At 33.9% G+C, this 15,400-nt stretch overlaps 2 protein-coding genes across 2 annotated transcripts; one reads left to right on the top strand and one right to left on the bottom strand.

Annotated features, from left to right (window-relative positions):
- Window positions 1-2,499: 2,499 nt before the first annotated feature.
- On the top strand, window positions 2,500-6,820 carry emb (embigin). Its single transcript, XM_067407545.1, has 8 exons — window positions 2,500-2,658; window positions 2,970-3,029; window positions 3,235-3,424; window positions 3,564-3,646; window positions 3,761-3,888; window positions 5,072-5,357; window positions 5,466-5,499; window positions 5,623-6,820. The coding sequence occupies exons 1-8, from the start codon at window positions 2,556-2,558 to the stop codon at window positions 5,684-5,686; spliced, it is 948 nt and encodes a 315-aa protein (XP_067263646.1). The 5' UTR covers window positions 2,500-2,555; the 3' UTR covers window positions 5,687-6,820.
- A 1,472-nt stretch (window positions 6,821-8,292) lies between these two features.
- mrps30 (mitochondrial ribosomal protein S30) lies at window positions 8,293-14,855 on the bottom strand. The gene is made up of 5 exons (XM_067407277.1): window positions 14,238-14,855; window positions 12,386-12,531; window positions 12,116-12,221; window positions 9,596-9,772; window positions 8,293-8,597 (listed from the first exon to the last, which is right to left on the bottom strand). The coding sequence occupies exons 1-5, from the start codon at window positions 14,800-14,802 to the stop codon at window positions 8,335-8,337; spliced, it is 1,257 nt and encodes a 418-aa protein (XP_067263378.1). The 5' UTR covers window positions 14,803-14,855; the 3' UTR covers window positions 8,293-8,334.
- Window positions 14,856-15,400: the final 545 nt, after the last annotated feature.

The raw sequence follows: 15,400 nt of genomic DNA, 5'->3' as shown, positions 1-15,400 counted from the left end.
TTTTCCCCCTATAACAGAACTACTGAGCTTCCAGTGTAAGTATGAAATACTGACAGTAAGATATATTTTCCTCTGTTTGAACCATATGCTTAACCCTTACGCTGTGTTTAAAATCCTTTGGGGTTCCTGGTCAAAAATGACCGGCCTTTGAAAAAGTACTTGTACATTTCTTGTAGCGCTAGATTATCACCAAATATTGCATTCAATCTTTTTGTCAACTTGTTTTTTTTTTTCAATTAGGACAGTTTTTTTTTTTTTTTTTTTTTTAAACCTTATAGGGTCTTTGGGGACTGCACAGACCCCAAACGACGTTTGCTCAAATAAAATAAAAAAAAGTTCTCTTTGTCCAAATGACATGAAACTTTGTACAGTTGTTAACACTTTCTAGATCTACAAAGAAAAAAAATTGGAGTGATATCTTGTTTTTATTTTAGTGTAAAAAAAGGGTCACACTCAGGGTCTTCGGGGTCTCCACAGACCCCAGGCAACAAAATGTAATTTTGTAACAAAATAATTGTTTTTTAAAAAACAAATGTAAGTTTACTCTGTTTATTAATGTTTTTACTTCATATTCATGCATTTTTTTGGAGGATTTGTCATATCTTTTAAATTTATATAAATAAATAAATATATGTATTTTTTTTATATAAAAAACAGCTTTTTATGTAAAATTCACTTTATAAAAGACCCACATTTCTGACTTTCATTCATGGGGATAACATGAATAATTTGACATGGTTTAGTGTAAGATTTTTGCCCATCTTTTGGAAAATGCAGTTTTAAAAGTAAAAAAAAAATATAACTTTTACCAGCAGACGGCAGCAGAGCCACTATTTGCTATGTGTTATTTGACTGATATTTTTCAGTTGGATTTATATCTAAATATTATGAAATCACAATTATGACAATAAAAGACAATAAAAATTACTTTTTGTCAAAGTTGAGCATTTTTTTGTACTGAAAAAAATTTTGATTTTGAGGATGAATTTTGTCCATTTTCTAAGTGGAGTCTCATCATAATGTAACAATATTGAAAAACTGACTTTTTTCATTACAAAAAATACTAAACTTTGACAAAAAGTAGACTTTATTGTTATAATTGTGATTTCAGAATATTTAGATATGAATCCAACTGAAAAATACTTGTGAAAAGATGTCTTTCAATCAGTCAAATAACACATAGCAAATAGTGGAGCTCTGCAGTCATCTACTGGTAAAAGTGATAGTTTTTTTTTTTTACTTTTATAACTGCATTTTTTCAAAAGATGGGCAAAAATCTTACACTAAACCATTATTCATGTTATCCCCATGAATGAAATTTTGTATAAAAACATATTTTAAAAAATATTTTTTAATTTATTTATATAAATTTAAAAACTATGATAAATCATCATGGAGTAAAAACATTAATAAACAGAATAAAATTACATTTGTTTAAAAAAAACAAACAAGTATTTTGTTACAAAATTGCATTTTGTTGCCTGGGGTCTGTGGAGACCCCGAAGACCCTGAGCGTACTTCCCAAATGAAGACCGCACAAGGGTTAAACTAACTGATCGTAGGCCTCATTGATTTGAGGATAAAGTTCATCATCTCTGTGAAAAAGCCTGTAATACTCAAAATAATTTGTTTGTGTACATGAACGTGTGTGTGTGTGTGTGTGTGTGCACGCATGGTAGCGCAAGTGTGCATGTATCCACGCATTGCACAGGTCCGAGGCCTTTATCTTTTCAAGCACACATGTAAATATGTGAACATGAACATGATGAACACACTCTTGAACACTAAATGTTTCTCTTATTTTCGATCTTCCCCATTAATTTTCAATGGGTGGTCATTTTCGACCAAAATAACCTGAGATCCATGAGCACTACAAAATAAATACAAAACCTGTCCTAATTAAAAGAAAACAAGATGACAAAAAGATTGAATCCAATATTTGGTGATAATAAAGCATAACGAGATTTATAAGCTATTTTTTGTAGGCCAGTTATTTTTGACAGGGAACACCACAAGTGTAACAAAGTAGGAAAACATCCAAAAAAATTACAAAAATTACTTAGTTAAGTAGTTATACCCTGTGTGAGCGAAGTCAGTAAGTGTTAGTCCAATGAGATAACATTAACTAACATTTTCTGTAAAAAGAAAATCCTCTCTGGGCCAAAATGACCCGAAACACAACATGAGGCAAAGGTCTTCTTTAAATGTGCCAAGAAATGTTAAATGAGGTAACAATATAACAGTTTTAAACAGAAAGTACAACCACATTTATGAATACAGATTTGAGGATTGAATTTTAAGTTGTTAACACTGTAATGTGCCAGCAGTTGTCACATGCCTGCTCCATCTCAATAGAGGGTGATGTTACAGGCTTTCCTATCATTTGATCGGGCAGAGCTGTGGCCACCTCCTGACACTCATGACTAATTTAAAGCAGGAAGCTGCCAGCGTACACCAGCCCTGCCAAGTCACCATGGCTGCAGTAAGGATGGGTAAAGGGAGGGGGGGTTTGGTGTCTCTGGGGACCTGCTTCTAAAACAGACGCAACAGAAAAGATGCCTCGCACACAGCAGAGCTGCAGGGAAAGAGCGCTGTTCTCCATGGCTAATGTCATGCATCTCATCGTACTACTTCTCTACTGTAATGGGATGAATACAGGTTTGTGCACATCTGCTTTTTAGTGTAGTGTAACATTTATGTGGTGGTGTTATGTCATTTTTAAGCTTTGACATTATGACCTTGCTATCTGAAATTTAGTCGTCTTAACTGTTGGTGCTTCCAGTGTTTCTGGGGGATGTTCAAATAATTGCACAATACCTGAATGTTTTTCAAATTATTCAATAAGCTGAGGCTTATTATAGTAAAGCAAATCTCATTTAACCTTGACTAGGCCTCTCTCTAGTAGAATGGTGAGTTATTATTGTAAATTCAGTGCAACATTTATTATGACACAATGTCTTTTTTTCCAGAAACAACCCCTTCCCCAGAGTCTGAACCTGTAATTACAACCAAAAAAGCTGAATCTAAAGGTACGCTTACCCTGTTATATTTTATTAACCAACACAAGCATGCATTTGACATCAACGGATGTATTTAAAAGTGTACAAATGATAAAATACATGATTAATATGCAAATCTAGTCACCATTTTATGAAAAATAGCCGAGTTTACTCTACAAAATTGCAATGAAGAGGTTTGTTTTGCTGATTGGGCTACAAATGTTTTGGCATACAGGTCAAAGTCAAGTCATTATTGAAGAGCTTGCAATCCTGACACCCCAATATATAGAGCTTTTATGTAACTTAACTGATATTCCAAATAACCCCCTGTACATTACTGGCTATTGGACTAAAGATGGACAAGAAATTGAAAACTCTGAAGAAACTGTAAATAGAAACAATGAACAGTATATTCTTAAAAGGACGTAAGTGGATGTCTATTTCACAAAATAATCATGTGTCATTTATATTAAATGTCAAAATAATGCAAATAAGAAATGTTTAAGTAAACTAACAATTCAGTATTGATTCAGACTGCTCTAAGTTGTTTAACCTTCTTCATAGTTTCAGTATAGAGGCCAGAGACCTGGGAAATTATTCATGCGTCTTCAGAGAAAATGAGGCGCAAGTAACATTTGTTTTAGATGGTATGTTTATCCTTTTATGCACATCTTGGAATGGTTTTATTGGTTAGACATAAACACATTTATCATTGTTATAGATTTCAGCAGTTAAACTGATGTATTGTGCTTTTTCTCAAGTTCCGGTAATGAAAGAAAAAAGAGACAAGCCAGTAGTGAGCTACATTGGAGATTCAGTTGTACTCGAGTGTAAACTCAAATACACACCAAACACATGGAACTGGTACAAGGCAAACAACACTGAAAAGGTGAATCAGAAATGGGGAATATGGCATTGATTATTCTTACCACACAATAAAGGGGTTATTCATATACAGTGTTTTCTTTGTTTATTTTAAGTTTTAGATATTTTGTTTCCTATAATATTTGTGACCCTGGACCACAAAACCAGTCATAAGTCACATTTGTAGCAATAGCCAACAATACATGAGTCAAAATTATCGATTTTTCTTTTATGCCAAAAATCATTATGATATTAAGTAAAGATCATGTTTCATTAAGGTATTTTGTAAATTTCCTACCGTAAATATATCAAAAATACATTTTTGTGAGTGGATATGCATTGCTAAGGACTTCATTTGGACAACTTTAAAGGTGATTTTCTCAATATTTTGATTTTTTTTTTTTTTGCACCCTCAGATTCCAGATTTTCAAATAATTGTATCTCTGCCAAATATTGTCCTATCCCAACAATAGGATAACCATATAACAATGGAAAGCTTATTTATTCAGCTTTCAGATGATGCATAAATATATTTAAAAAAAAAAAACAATCTGACTGGTTTTGTGGTCCAAGATCACATTTTTTATATTTCTGTTTAGCTTTATTTTTATTTCATTTTTAGTAATTTTAGTACTTCGAACGTTTGGCAACACTTTACAACAAGACAAGGTTTAATTTGTTAATATTAATTAACTACATGAGTTAACTTACAATGAAAAAATACTTCTAAAGCATTTATTAATTTCAGTTCACGTTAAAGCTGCTGTCTTCGATTTTTGGCCCTCTAGCGGTTAATAAACAGAACTGCATGCGTCTTGCGGAGGAACATTCTAGCCGGAGCTACTTTTCTCGTGTATGTCTCCTATGGAGAGTCACGCAGTTACTGTGATACTCTGCGGCGAGTCCTACCAGTCTGGTCTGAAATAGTCCCAACATAAACACTTATTATAAGTGTACCATAATGATTCAGGATAAGACAAAAACACGGTTTGGAAAATGGATTCATGTTGTATATTCTCATTATATAATTTTTGTAAACAGAAAAAAGTTGCGGACTGCAAGCTTTAATTTCAACATTTTGACGTTTTCATTTAATATTTATATTTTATTTAATCTTTATTTCAGTTACTGAAAATGATTTTTAGTTGTAGTTTAAGCTTTAGTTAACAATAACAGCACTGTTCATATCAATATTTTTCTCTTCACAGGTGCTCATCAATGTCACTGCAAACCCTCTGAACTATAAGATCCTTATTAATGGAAATAAAACAAAACTGACTGTACTGAATCTGACCGAGGAAGATTCTGGAAAGTACATCTGCAGTGCTGAGTTTGATATCAAACCCAGTGAGTCTTATGTAGAGCTGAAGGTCATGTCGTACACTGAGCCTCTCAAACCCTTCATGGCCATAGTGGTGGAAGTCATTGTCCTGGTCACACTGATTTTGCTTTGGGAAAAATGCAACAAGCCGCAACATAATTCTTCTGCAGGAGGTACAGTAATACTTCACTGATTAAGAGGAATACTGTATGTCAGAAATAATTGTTCATATATATGTAAAACTGTAACTAATGAAAATTTTTAAAAATGATCTTTTGTAGGGAATGATATCTACTCTGAACAAACCAACAAACTGTAAGTATATTTTCAGATCAGTTCATATGATTTAGATTTACTGAAGACGACGGATATAATATTTGGTAAAATAGTTACATTGCATAGTAACATTGTTAGTGATGGTGCTGATTTCTGTTCTAGCACTCATGATGACAGCAATGGAGTGGAGAACAACATGACAAGACATAGAAAACTGGAGCACTGAGATTTTAATTTAAACAGATGAAAGAGCAGCGTGTGATTATTTAGAAAGCATTTTATTCTACTTTTGAATCTTGTGGCTTGAATCACATAATAAGCAATAAGGTTTTTTGTCCGTTACAGCAATATCATATACATTTACATTTCTAATATTACATAATTATGAAGTATGAAGCATGTTTTCATACTTCAATATAGTGTTATTGTAAAGGGTTCATATGACCTTTTTTGGACATCAGTTTGATAATAAAGGTCAACTAATAATGAAACCGGTTCCTTTTCTGAAGGCTTTCCGAAAGGGTTAGATGATAGATCGCTTCATATGATGAACGTTTTAGGCTTTTATTCAAATATAAACCTCAACGCACATGCATAGAAGTCAATGTAAGGCAGCTCAACTGTGCTATATTGAGAGGTTTGTTCATCCTGTAAAGTGATTGTATCCCTTAAGAAGTTTTAAATTAAACCGCTCAATTCATATGGATTACTTTTACGCTGGCTTTTTGTACTTTGTAAAAGTTTTGGTTGTGTGGACTTTCAATGGAGGGACATAAATAAAGAGCAGTTATCAAAAATATCTTAATTTCATTTTCAAAGTTAAAAGTTTAGGTTTATGTTTGGAAGTAAATGAAGACAAGTTTCATTTTTGGGTGTTGACCTACAATGTGTTATGTTTTAATCTGTATGAAAATACCTTAATTCAGTTCTATTTTTTTTGCCCCCTCCATTTCTGCCACCTGATGGAGTTTGGGTTCCTTTCTAATGTCGGCTCTGGCTTGTTTAATCAGGGACACTTAATATTCAGCAATATTATTGATCTGACATGCATTGACACTATTGGATGAGAACTGAACTGAGCTGGATGATGACATCACTGTTTTTTGCAGAGCTTCTTTATAGCTGAATTGAACTCATTTCATATTTGATGTACTTTACACAATTATTGAACCAAAATCGATCAACACTGAACTGAGTTCAACTGAATGACTGTTTACTGTTGTCTTTTTAGAGTTGCTTTACAGCAGAGTTGAATTCTGTTTGGAAAATAACGCTTCAATGATGCAATCACTGTAAAGTTTCTTTGAAACAATCTGTATTGTATAAAGCACTATATAAATAAAGGTGACTTGACTTAAATCCAAAACAAAATCTTCTGTGCAGTCTTCGGGGTCTTTTTGACCCGCAAATGATGTTTGCTCAAAAAAAAAAAAAAAAAAAGTTATCTTTGTCCAAATGGCATGAGACTTTGTACGGTGGTTAACACTTTTAAGATCTACAAATTAAAAAAAATTGGAGTGATACCTTGTTTTTATGTTAGTGTAAAAAAAAAAGACCCCGGGCAACAAAATGTAATTTTGTAACAATATAATATATTTTTTAAAAACCAATGTAATTTTACTCTGTTTATTAATGTTTTTTCTCAACATCTGTGCAGTTTTTGGAGGATTTGTGATATCTTTTAAATTTATATAAATAAATGTAAAAAAAATTTGAAATAGGTTTTCATGCATGAACAGCTTTTTATGTAAAATTCACTTTATAAAAGGCCCAGATTTCTAACTTTCATGTGGATAACATGGATAATTTGACATGGTTTAGTGTAAGATTTTTGCCCATCTTTTGGAAAATGCAGTTTTAAAAGTAAAAAAATTATCACTTTTACCAGTAGATGGCTGCAGAGCTCCACTATTTGCTATGTGCTATTTGAATAGCTAAAAAGACATCTTTTCACAAGTTTTTTCTGTTGGATTCATATCTATATGCTATGAAATCACAATTATAACAATAAAAAATTACTTTGTCAAAGTTTTTTTGTGCAGGGCGAAATCAGTTTTTAAATAATTTTATAATAAAAATAATAAAATAAATATTTTTTTATTTTTGTGTGTGTGCGCGCGCGCGTGTGTGAGCATGTCCATTTTGTATTGGGGATGTTTTTTTGCAGTTTTGGAAGTGTGCCACTTCATTTCTGTCTATGTGTGTTGTGCATTGTTTCTGATTTTGAGAATGGATTTTGTCCAGTTTCTACGTGGGGTCTCTGTGGGTTACATTATTGATGATATTATTGGAAAACCGATTTTTTTCAGTACAAAAAATGCTAAACTTTGACAAAAAGTAATTCAAATAGCACATAGCAAATAGTGGAGCTCTGCAGCCATCTACTGGTAAAATTTTTAGTTTTTTTACTTTTATAACTGCATTGTCCAAAAGATTGGCAAAAATCTTACACTAAACCATGTCAAATTATCCATGTTATCCACATGAATGAAAGTTAGAAATCTGGGCCTTTTATAAAGTGAATTTTACATAAAAAGCTGCTTTTGCATAGAAACATTTAAAAAATTGTTTTTTAAATTTATTTATATAAATTTTAAAGATATCACAAATCCTCCAAAAAAAGCACAAATGTTGAGTAAAAACATTAATAAACAGAATAAAATTACATTGGTGTTTAAAAATATATAATATATTGTTAAAAAAATTGCATTTTTGTTGTCTCCAGAGACCCCGAAGAACACAAGTGTAGTCCCTTAAAGACCGCACAAGGGTTAAACATCTAGTTTTTAAATCAAACTTGAATAGATACAAAAACCCACGCAGATGTATATATTATGTTTATTGACACTCAGAATAATCATAACTTCTTCATTCTCACTGTGGTTTGTTTAACAAAAACTGCAGCAGCAGCCTCAGAACAGCATCATTCCAGCCCACTATGTCTCCATCTGTGACTCTCTCATACAAGCGCATGCTTTCTGTGCCCCAGCATAAGTTCTTCCTGGCATTGTTGCCATCAGCACTTGGACTCAGAGCCAAAGTATTGAGCTGATAGCAGAAAAATGAGAAGAACTGCCCATCTGTGATGACAGCCTGAGACACGAACGGCCTACTCACATCCTCTTCACTCCAAAAGCCTTGGCAGAACAAAACATATTTAGTTAAGCAATAAAGATTGTTTTTGTTTTTTTTGTAATAGAAATCATGATTCTGAATGGACAACTAAAAATAATTTTACTACAGGTTCTGAAACCTGTTAATTGCCGTTTAAAAAATATTAATTTGAATTTTTTAAGTAAATTGGTTTGAATGAATGATTCAATGACTCGTTCATAAAGACCAAAGACTATAGATATAGAAAGACGCTTCACTCCTATAAGTTATGAATGGGAGAAACTGCAATGCGCAGTATGGCAGAATACGTCACTCCTTCTAAGTAAAAGAGCCAATCGCTGATTGATAAAGTCATTGTGTCACTTCAGCTGCTGTTAGAAGCACAGGTTTCCATAGAAACACGAGACTCGTGCTTAGGACTGCAAATGCGCATTGGCTCGTATAGCCTGAAAAATAAGCTTTTTTAACGCTATTTGAGCATAAGAAACAACACATATGGGACAGTTCATGTCAGATTCATTGCTGATTTGAAATATGTTACTTAATTGTGAGTTTGCCAAGCAGTTAAGATTTCAGGATTCCCCCATTCAAACAGATGGTCTTGGATGCCCGAAATAGCTGCCCAGAGTCATCACAAATATGGACGCTGAGTGAACAGACTTTGTAAAGACTTCACTTGTTTCATTACTGGATGAATCAGCGTTTTTGAACAAATCTCTGGAATGAATTATTCAATAACAAATACATTTATTTATCAGTCACTTGTCACCACCTACTGGTGTAACAATGTAATTGATACAATCTTCATTAGAAGGGTCAAGTTAATTTCAAAAGGCAAGTTACCAATGCAAATTTGAATGTTCCGCCTGTGATTGTCAAAGGTTTAAAGACATGGCCAAATCAAGTTTGCGATATTTTAACAATCAATCATGCAGCTCTAGAATATTTTAACCTGAGCTCAGGACAATTCTGTCATTATTAAAAATTTAAAAAAAAGATTAAAGATTAAAGAAATACTAACCTTGATACATAGCCTGTGCCCCTGTCCATGCAAACAGGCTGGCAATACCATTTGCTCTTAGTGAAACCTCGACTTGATCAGAGAGGCCTCTCTTGCTCATTTTGTCCCTGCGAAACCTATCGGGGACCATGTGAAACTGTGTGTGACCATAGGAGCATGGATCTTCCAGTTTGGCACCTGTGGAGTAAAAAACATGCATGTACTTTCAGCATAATGGATTTAAATTCAAAACTAATAGTCAATTTCTCATGTACCACTGGCCACAAGAGGCTGTGCACTACAGCAGTGGGTCTAAGTACCTCAGGTCTAACAAACGAACAAAAAATATTTAGGCAGCGGCTATTTGCACTAAATGCAAATAGTGATAGATGCTATTTACACTAGGTGAAAATAGCGATAGATTCAATTTATACCATGTAAAAGTAGCAGTTCTTTGCAATAAGAGTAAATAGTAATTAGATGCCATCTATACTTTATATTGGCAGATCTCATGCACCTCAGTATTTTTGTACATTAAGAGGATGCAATAATATCATACAGCGTAAATGATTATATTTATTAAAATTATTAAATGGATGCTGCCTTATTGGGAGAATAAAAACCCACCCTACACCTTCCCCTAACCCTACCCAATAAAAATGTTTAATATTATTGAACACTCGTTCGCAGTTTATTTCCACTTTTAGAAGATTATTTTCATTTTTATTTAAAATAAATGTGAGCTTGGCAAAAGGCCGTTTCGGACCCCCATCAATCGCGTTAAAAGTCAGATCTGCGGGCCTTACTCGCTACTGCTGCGCCACTGAAGACGTTAAATTCTGCATGTCTTTTAGTGTAAATAGCGTTTGCCAACATGGGATGCAACTTGCACAATGTAAACAGACACTCCGAAATATTTATTATATATAACTACATTTAAATAATTTTTTAAAGATTCATTGGGACCCCTTGGAAGTTTGCTGAGGACCCCTAGAGGCCCCAGTGATTTTACTACAGGTAATGACAGGAGAAACTAAGCTTTTTGAACCTTTGAATTAATTGAACCAATTGCATCACAAAGGGCCTGTTTACACCTGGTCACTTTGTGCGTCTTCTCTGATCAGACAGCTATCTGACTGTGAAAAATCCAGGTCTAAATGCCCTCCGAAATGCTTTCGAGACGGATTTAAATCAGTTCGCACAAATCACTTCAGGAGGTGGTCTGGGACGCATTCCAGTCAAAACTGAATAAGTCTAAATGCATCTGGTTGTTGAAACCACATATGTAAATTTTACTACCAAAAATGCCAAAAAACGTGAGTGTGTTATGGGCTAAATAACATGTTATAGCCAGATGTGACAGCGCTACTGTAAGCAGACTGACACGCAAACTGCCGCAAATGAAAGTAAGTCGCAGATGCTTAAAACACAATCATCTTCATTAAAAGTAATGTGACAAAATAATCTTACCAGTGCTGTTGCTGCACTCTCTTCTATTGCAGTCTTTGATTTTGAAATTAGCTGATGATCAATGAAATGCAGCTCATATTAGTTGCTTTCGGTGACGTGAACTCCATTAAATCGGCACATAGCACGGGAATTCAAGATCGGATTTATATCCGTTTTGCAGACACATTTATATGGCCAAGTGTAAATGGAATCGTTTTAATAATTCATATCGTATTTCTGATCAGTAAAAACGCATGAAGTGACCAGGTGTAAATAGGCCCAAAATGATTCAGTTTCGAAGAACTTGAAATGCCACACGACGGCGACCCCTGCTGGTAAGAACAGTGTAAATGCAGCAAAAACTCAACAGCCTAAACATCCATAAAACACCTTTTACAAATCAATTGCAAATGTTTTATTGAAGGTGTAATCTAATACCATTAAATATGAACTGTCCTTTATAATGTGTTATTTTATTAAATTGTAGGGCTTGTTTTGTTTTACAGCGAGCTTCATTAATCAGACCAATAAGAGACTATTAAACTCACTGATTTGACAATCTGCATTGTAAAAAGCGCTATATAAATAAAGATAATGGAAAATTTAAAAAAAAGTTATTTTTATTATACAGTTGTATCAATAATATCTAAAATAAAAAGACAGTAAGTATTTTGCCAGATAAAAGACATCAATGATCAAAAAATAATTACAAATAACACAATGATTTTTGAAGTATAAATGTGAACACTTGTAATTAGTTAATTAGACTAAATGTAAGTGCTTTACAGTTACCAAGCAACATGGGAACTTTCTCCATTAATATAAAATGTGCAACATCCAATTAGAAATTTGAGTTACAATTATCTGTTGCATCATGGCATATCTGAAGACAAAAACCTGGGAACAGACCAGTGTTTGTAAATGTTAAACTATTAAAAATAATTTGTTAATTGAAATAAAGCTGAAAGAACATAAACACATAACAAAATTACTAAATTAAAACTGAAAATATAAAAATAAAAAGCTATAATATTAATAAATACTATAATATTATATAAATCATGTACTAAAATAAGACTAGAAAAGACCAACCTATGAAGATGTTGTTGTCATACTGTCTCCTGAACAAGGGGAGCTGGTCAGGAGCCAAACTGATAACAGGAACTTCAGCAGAGATCTCTGCCTCAAGAGGAGCAAACTGTAGGAAATGACATCACTCTTAAGCACATATAATTCAAAATGTTGCAAGACAACAGCAATTACCACAGGCTGTTAAAGTTACAATTTAAACACTGCCTGTAGTTGTGAATAAATTTACATAAATTATATTCATCATAAAGAATGTGAATTATGGTATCCTACCTCAGGAAGTTGTTGTGGGATTCTGATCTGACTGTGAGGTTTGTCATCAATCTGGAATCTCATCGGCTCAATCCGCCCACTCCTGTGTCCTGCTGGAATAGTCCTTTCTCCACGTAACCAGTAATAGTTCACTTGAGGGTCAAAATCTTCAAAAAATAAATATGAAAATACATAAATAAGATATTAAATTAAACCAGAACATATACATATACTATAAAGTTGGTATGAAGTGGAAGTTGCGATAGACTTTTCTTCCCTATTGTGACATATCCAAGTAAAATGTCTCTCGAACAAGAAAAAAAAAAAAAAAAAAAGAAGTAGGTTGGGACTTGATTTTGTTCATCTGGGATTGATTGGATTGTTTTGGTTTGCTATAGACCTTATTCAGAGCACCACCATAACAGGTATGAAAGCAAGGCTGTGAGGGATAGATGTCAGCAGAACAATAAAGGTGCAAAGCTTGATGACAGCAAGTTTGAGCACGGAATCTTGGGACATGTGGTCTTCTTCACATCACAGCCGGTGGAAACAATCAGGATAGGACTCAGGAAGAAATCATGTTCATGGATGCGATGGAGGCCACTGGAGCGATTGCGCAACACACACCTCACGAGCAGCGGAACTTTTATTATGCCGCAGTCGCCCGCGCTGCTTCCTCTTTTCCGGTCATGAGTATGAGGTAACGCAGCTCTGTTTATCATATTAGATACATTTGAGAGTGTTGAAAATTATGTTATAACGTTATTTTGTGCATTCGCTCGGTGGCTGCTGTGAGACACTGCAGTAAGAAAGATCGATTTTAGAATATATTAAATGCTGGATGGCTTGTGTTGATAAATAGCATGCAATTAATTTTAAAACGTATTGTATGATGGAGAAAATGCTGTATTACTGTTAATAAAGCTGCATCTGATATGTTAGCTACTTGACAAAATAGTGTTTTTCTCTGAGGCATGGTAAAGCATGGAACTCACAAAAAAAAAAAAAAAAAAAAAAAAAAAACAAGAAAATTAGATTTAAACAATAAGACTAAACGTGTTGGGCTATATAACAAAAATTCGTTTTCTGTCTATAAATATATCAAAACAGTTGTTCCCTTGTCTATTAAAACATGTAAATATTAAAGCGTCTTTGGTGTTTCCATGTTTTCTACAAAATAAAACCAGAAAACCGAGGGTAACGCAGGTATGATGCAACTGACAGGCGACTCCTCACACGTCCCGGAGCCTTGGTTCAAATTGCAATTTTCTCACAATTTACAAATAGTTGGAAACATTTGGGATATTATAAGTACGCAAGTTAACAAAATATATAACACTGGCCTAGTGGTTTTTGGATATTTTACTGCAAAATATTACATATTGCACCTTTAAATAACAGTACAACCCACCGAAGAGATCTCTCTATCCCGCACATCCTCCCTTTCATTCAAAGATGGCGCTGCTGTGAATAAGGTCTATTGCCATGATCTCATGTGATTGACAGGTTGTCCCGCCCTCATGCTAGTAAACACGTCATCAGAGAAGAGACGTTGTTGCAAGAGGGAGGGGAAGATATTTTGATTAAAAATTACGAGGGTACATTTCTTAAAAAACATTAGGTACAAAGATAAACCATTCATTAAAACACACACATATTTATTTATATTTTACATATTTATTTTACATATTTATTATATATATATATATATATATATATATATATATATATATATATATATATATATATAATATAAACAAGTCAATATTGATTTCATTGTGACTTTAAGCAATATAAAGATAAATATCTCTCACATTACTGAATGAGAAACCTGTATGCTGCAGTAAAGTGTAAACATTGAGATCAAACTCACCTAAACTAGACAGACACAGCACGGGGTTTTCTTTGGCCAGAAGGTTTTTTAGACCACACACCATGTTCCTTAAAAACGGAGTGACGAATTGCTCTTGCTCTTTGTGGATGAAAGTTCTCCCTTTCTTCAAGTACCAATGTTCTTGTAAGATGAAGCTGCAGACTACAGATCGCGCCTCAGACAACACAGACTCGTCAATAACCGGCGCGGACTCCGCATGTGTGTGTTTTTCTGGCAGACCGCTGAGATAGGCCGTTTTGGTGTATTGCTGATACCATTTATCCGCGTTGAGAGCAAATGTCTGCGGATAAATCACGTACTTCTTGCGCTGAACGCGAGTGAGCGCTCGGATCTTCTCCTGGGCGGTGCGCGAGCGCAGCTGCTCGAAGAACTCCGTCACCACGCGCCTCTTCGCTGACTTACTCTTCGCGGTCCGAGAAGGCAGAATAGGTGGATATAAACTCTTTGCTGTGGAAGCTTCAACCTGGACATTTCTGTTACAGACGAGGCGTGCTGATGCAGTGGAGAGAAAAGGATGCAAGGGCAACCTGCTGCAAGACGCCATGTTTCTCCCACATGATCTGTAGAGTTATTCTTCTTCTGTCATTCAGTGTCACTGTTTGTTTTTCTACTGCCATCTGCTGGAGTGGATGATGCGAGAATAAGACTAAGCGTTGGATGATGTGTAAATATCTTTCTCCAGCAAATTAATATTAAAAAAGGTATACATATGCTGTATTGTATATTTGTAATATTTTTTTTTGTATCACCTTGAATTTATTTTGGCATTGTACTTATTCATTTATACTTTGGTATACAGGAATTTATAAATGGAAAATATTTATTTTCAATAAATTGTTATATTTTTAACAAAATTTCACTTTCATAAATGCACGTTTACTTATATATTACTACAACTATATATTTTTATAAGTAATAAACTATAAAATATATATTTATAGTTGTTTTTCTCTTTTCTTGCCTTTATTTTGTAGGCGTTTAGTATTTGCATTTGAACGAATGTTAATAATAATTATGTTTATTCAATAAAATGTGTACATCTCACGAAAATATGGATTGTTTGGTCACATTTCCCCTAAAAAAGTGTGAAACTAAAAACTGCGCAATGAAACCAATTTTTCTAATGTGAGTAGCTTCGTGAC

Source organism: Chanodichthys erythropterus, chromosome 13 (assembly GCF_024489055.1).
Source record: "Chanodichthys erythropterus isolate Z2021 chromosome 13, ASM2448905v1, whole genome shotgun sequence".
NCBI lineage: Eukaryota > Metazoa > Chordata > Actinopteri > Cypriniformes > Xenocyprididae > Chanodichthys > Chanodichthys erythropterus.
Note: the sequence above shows the minus strand (reverse complement) of the source record. Positions and strands in the feature narration are given on the sequence as shown.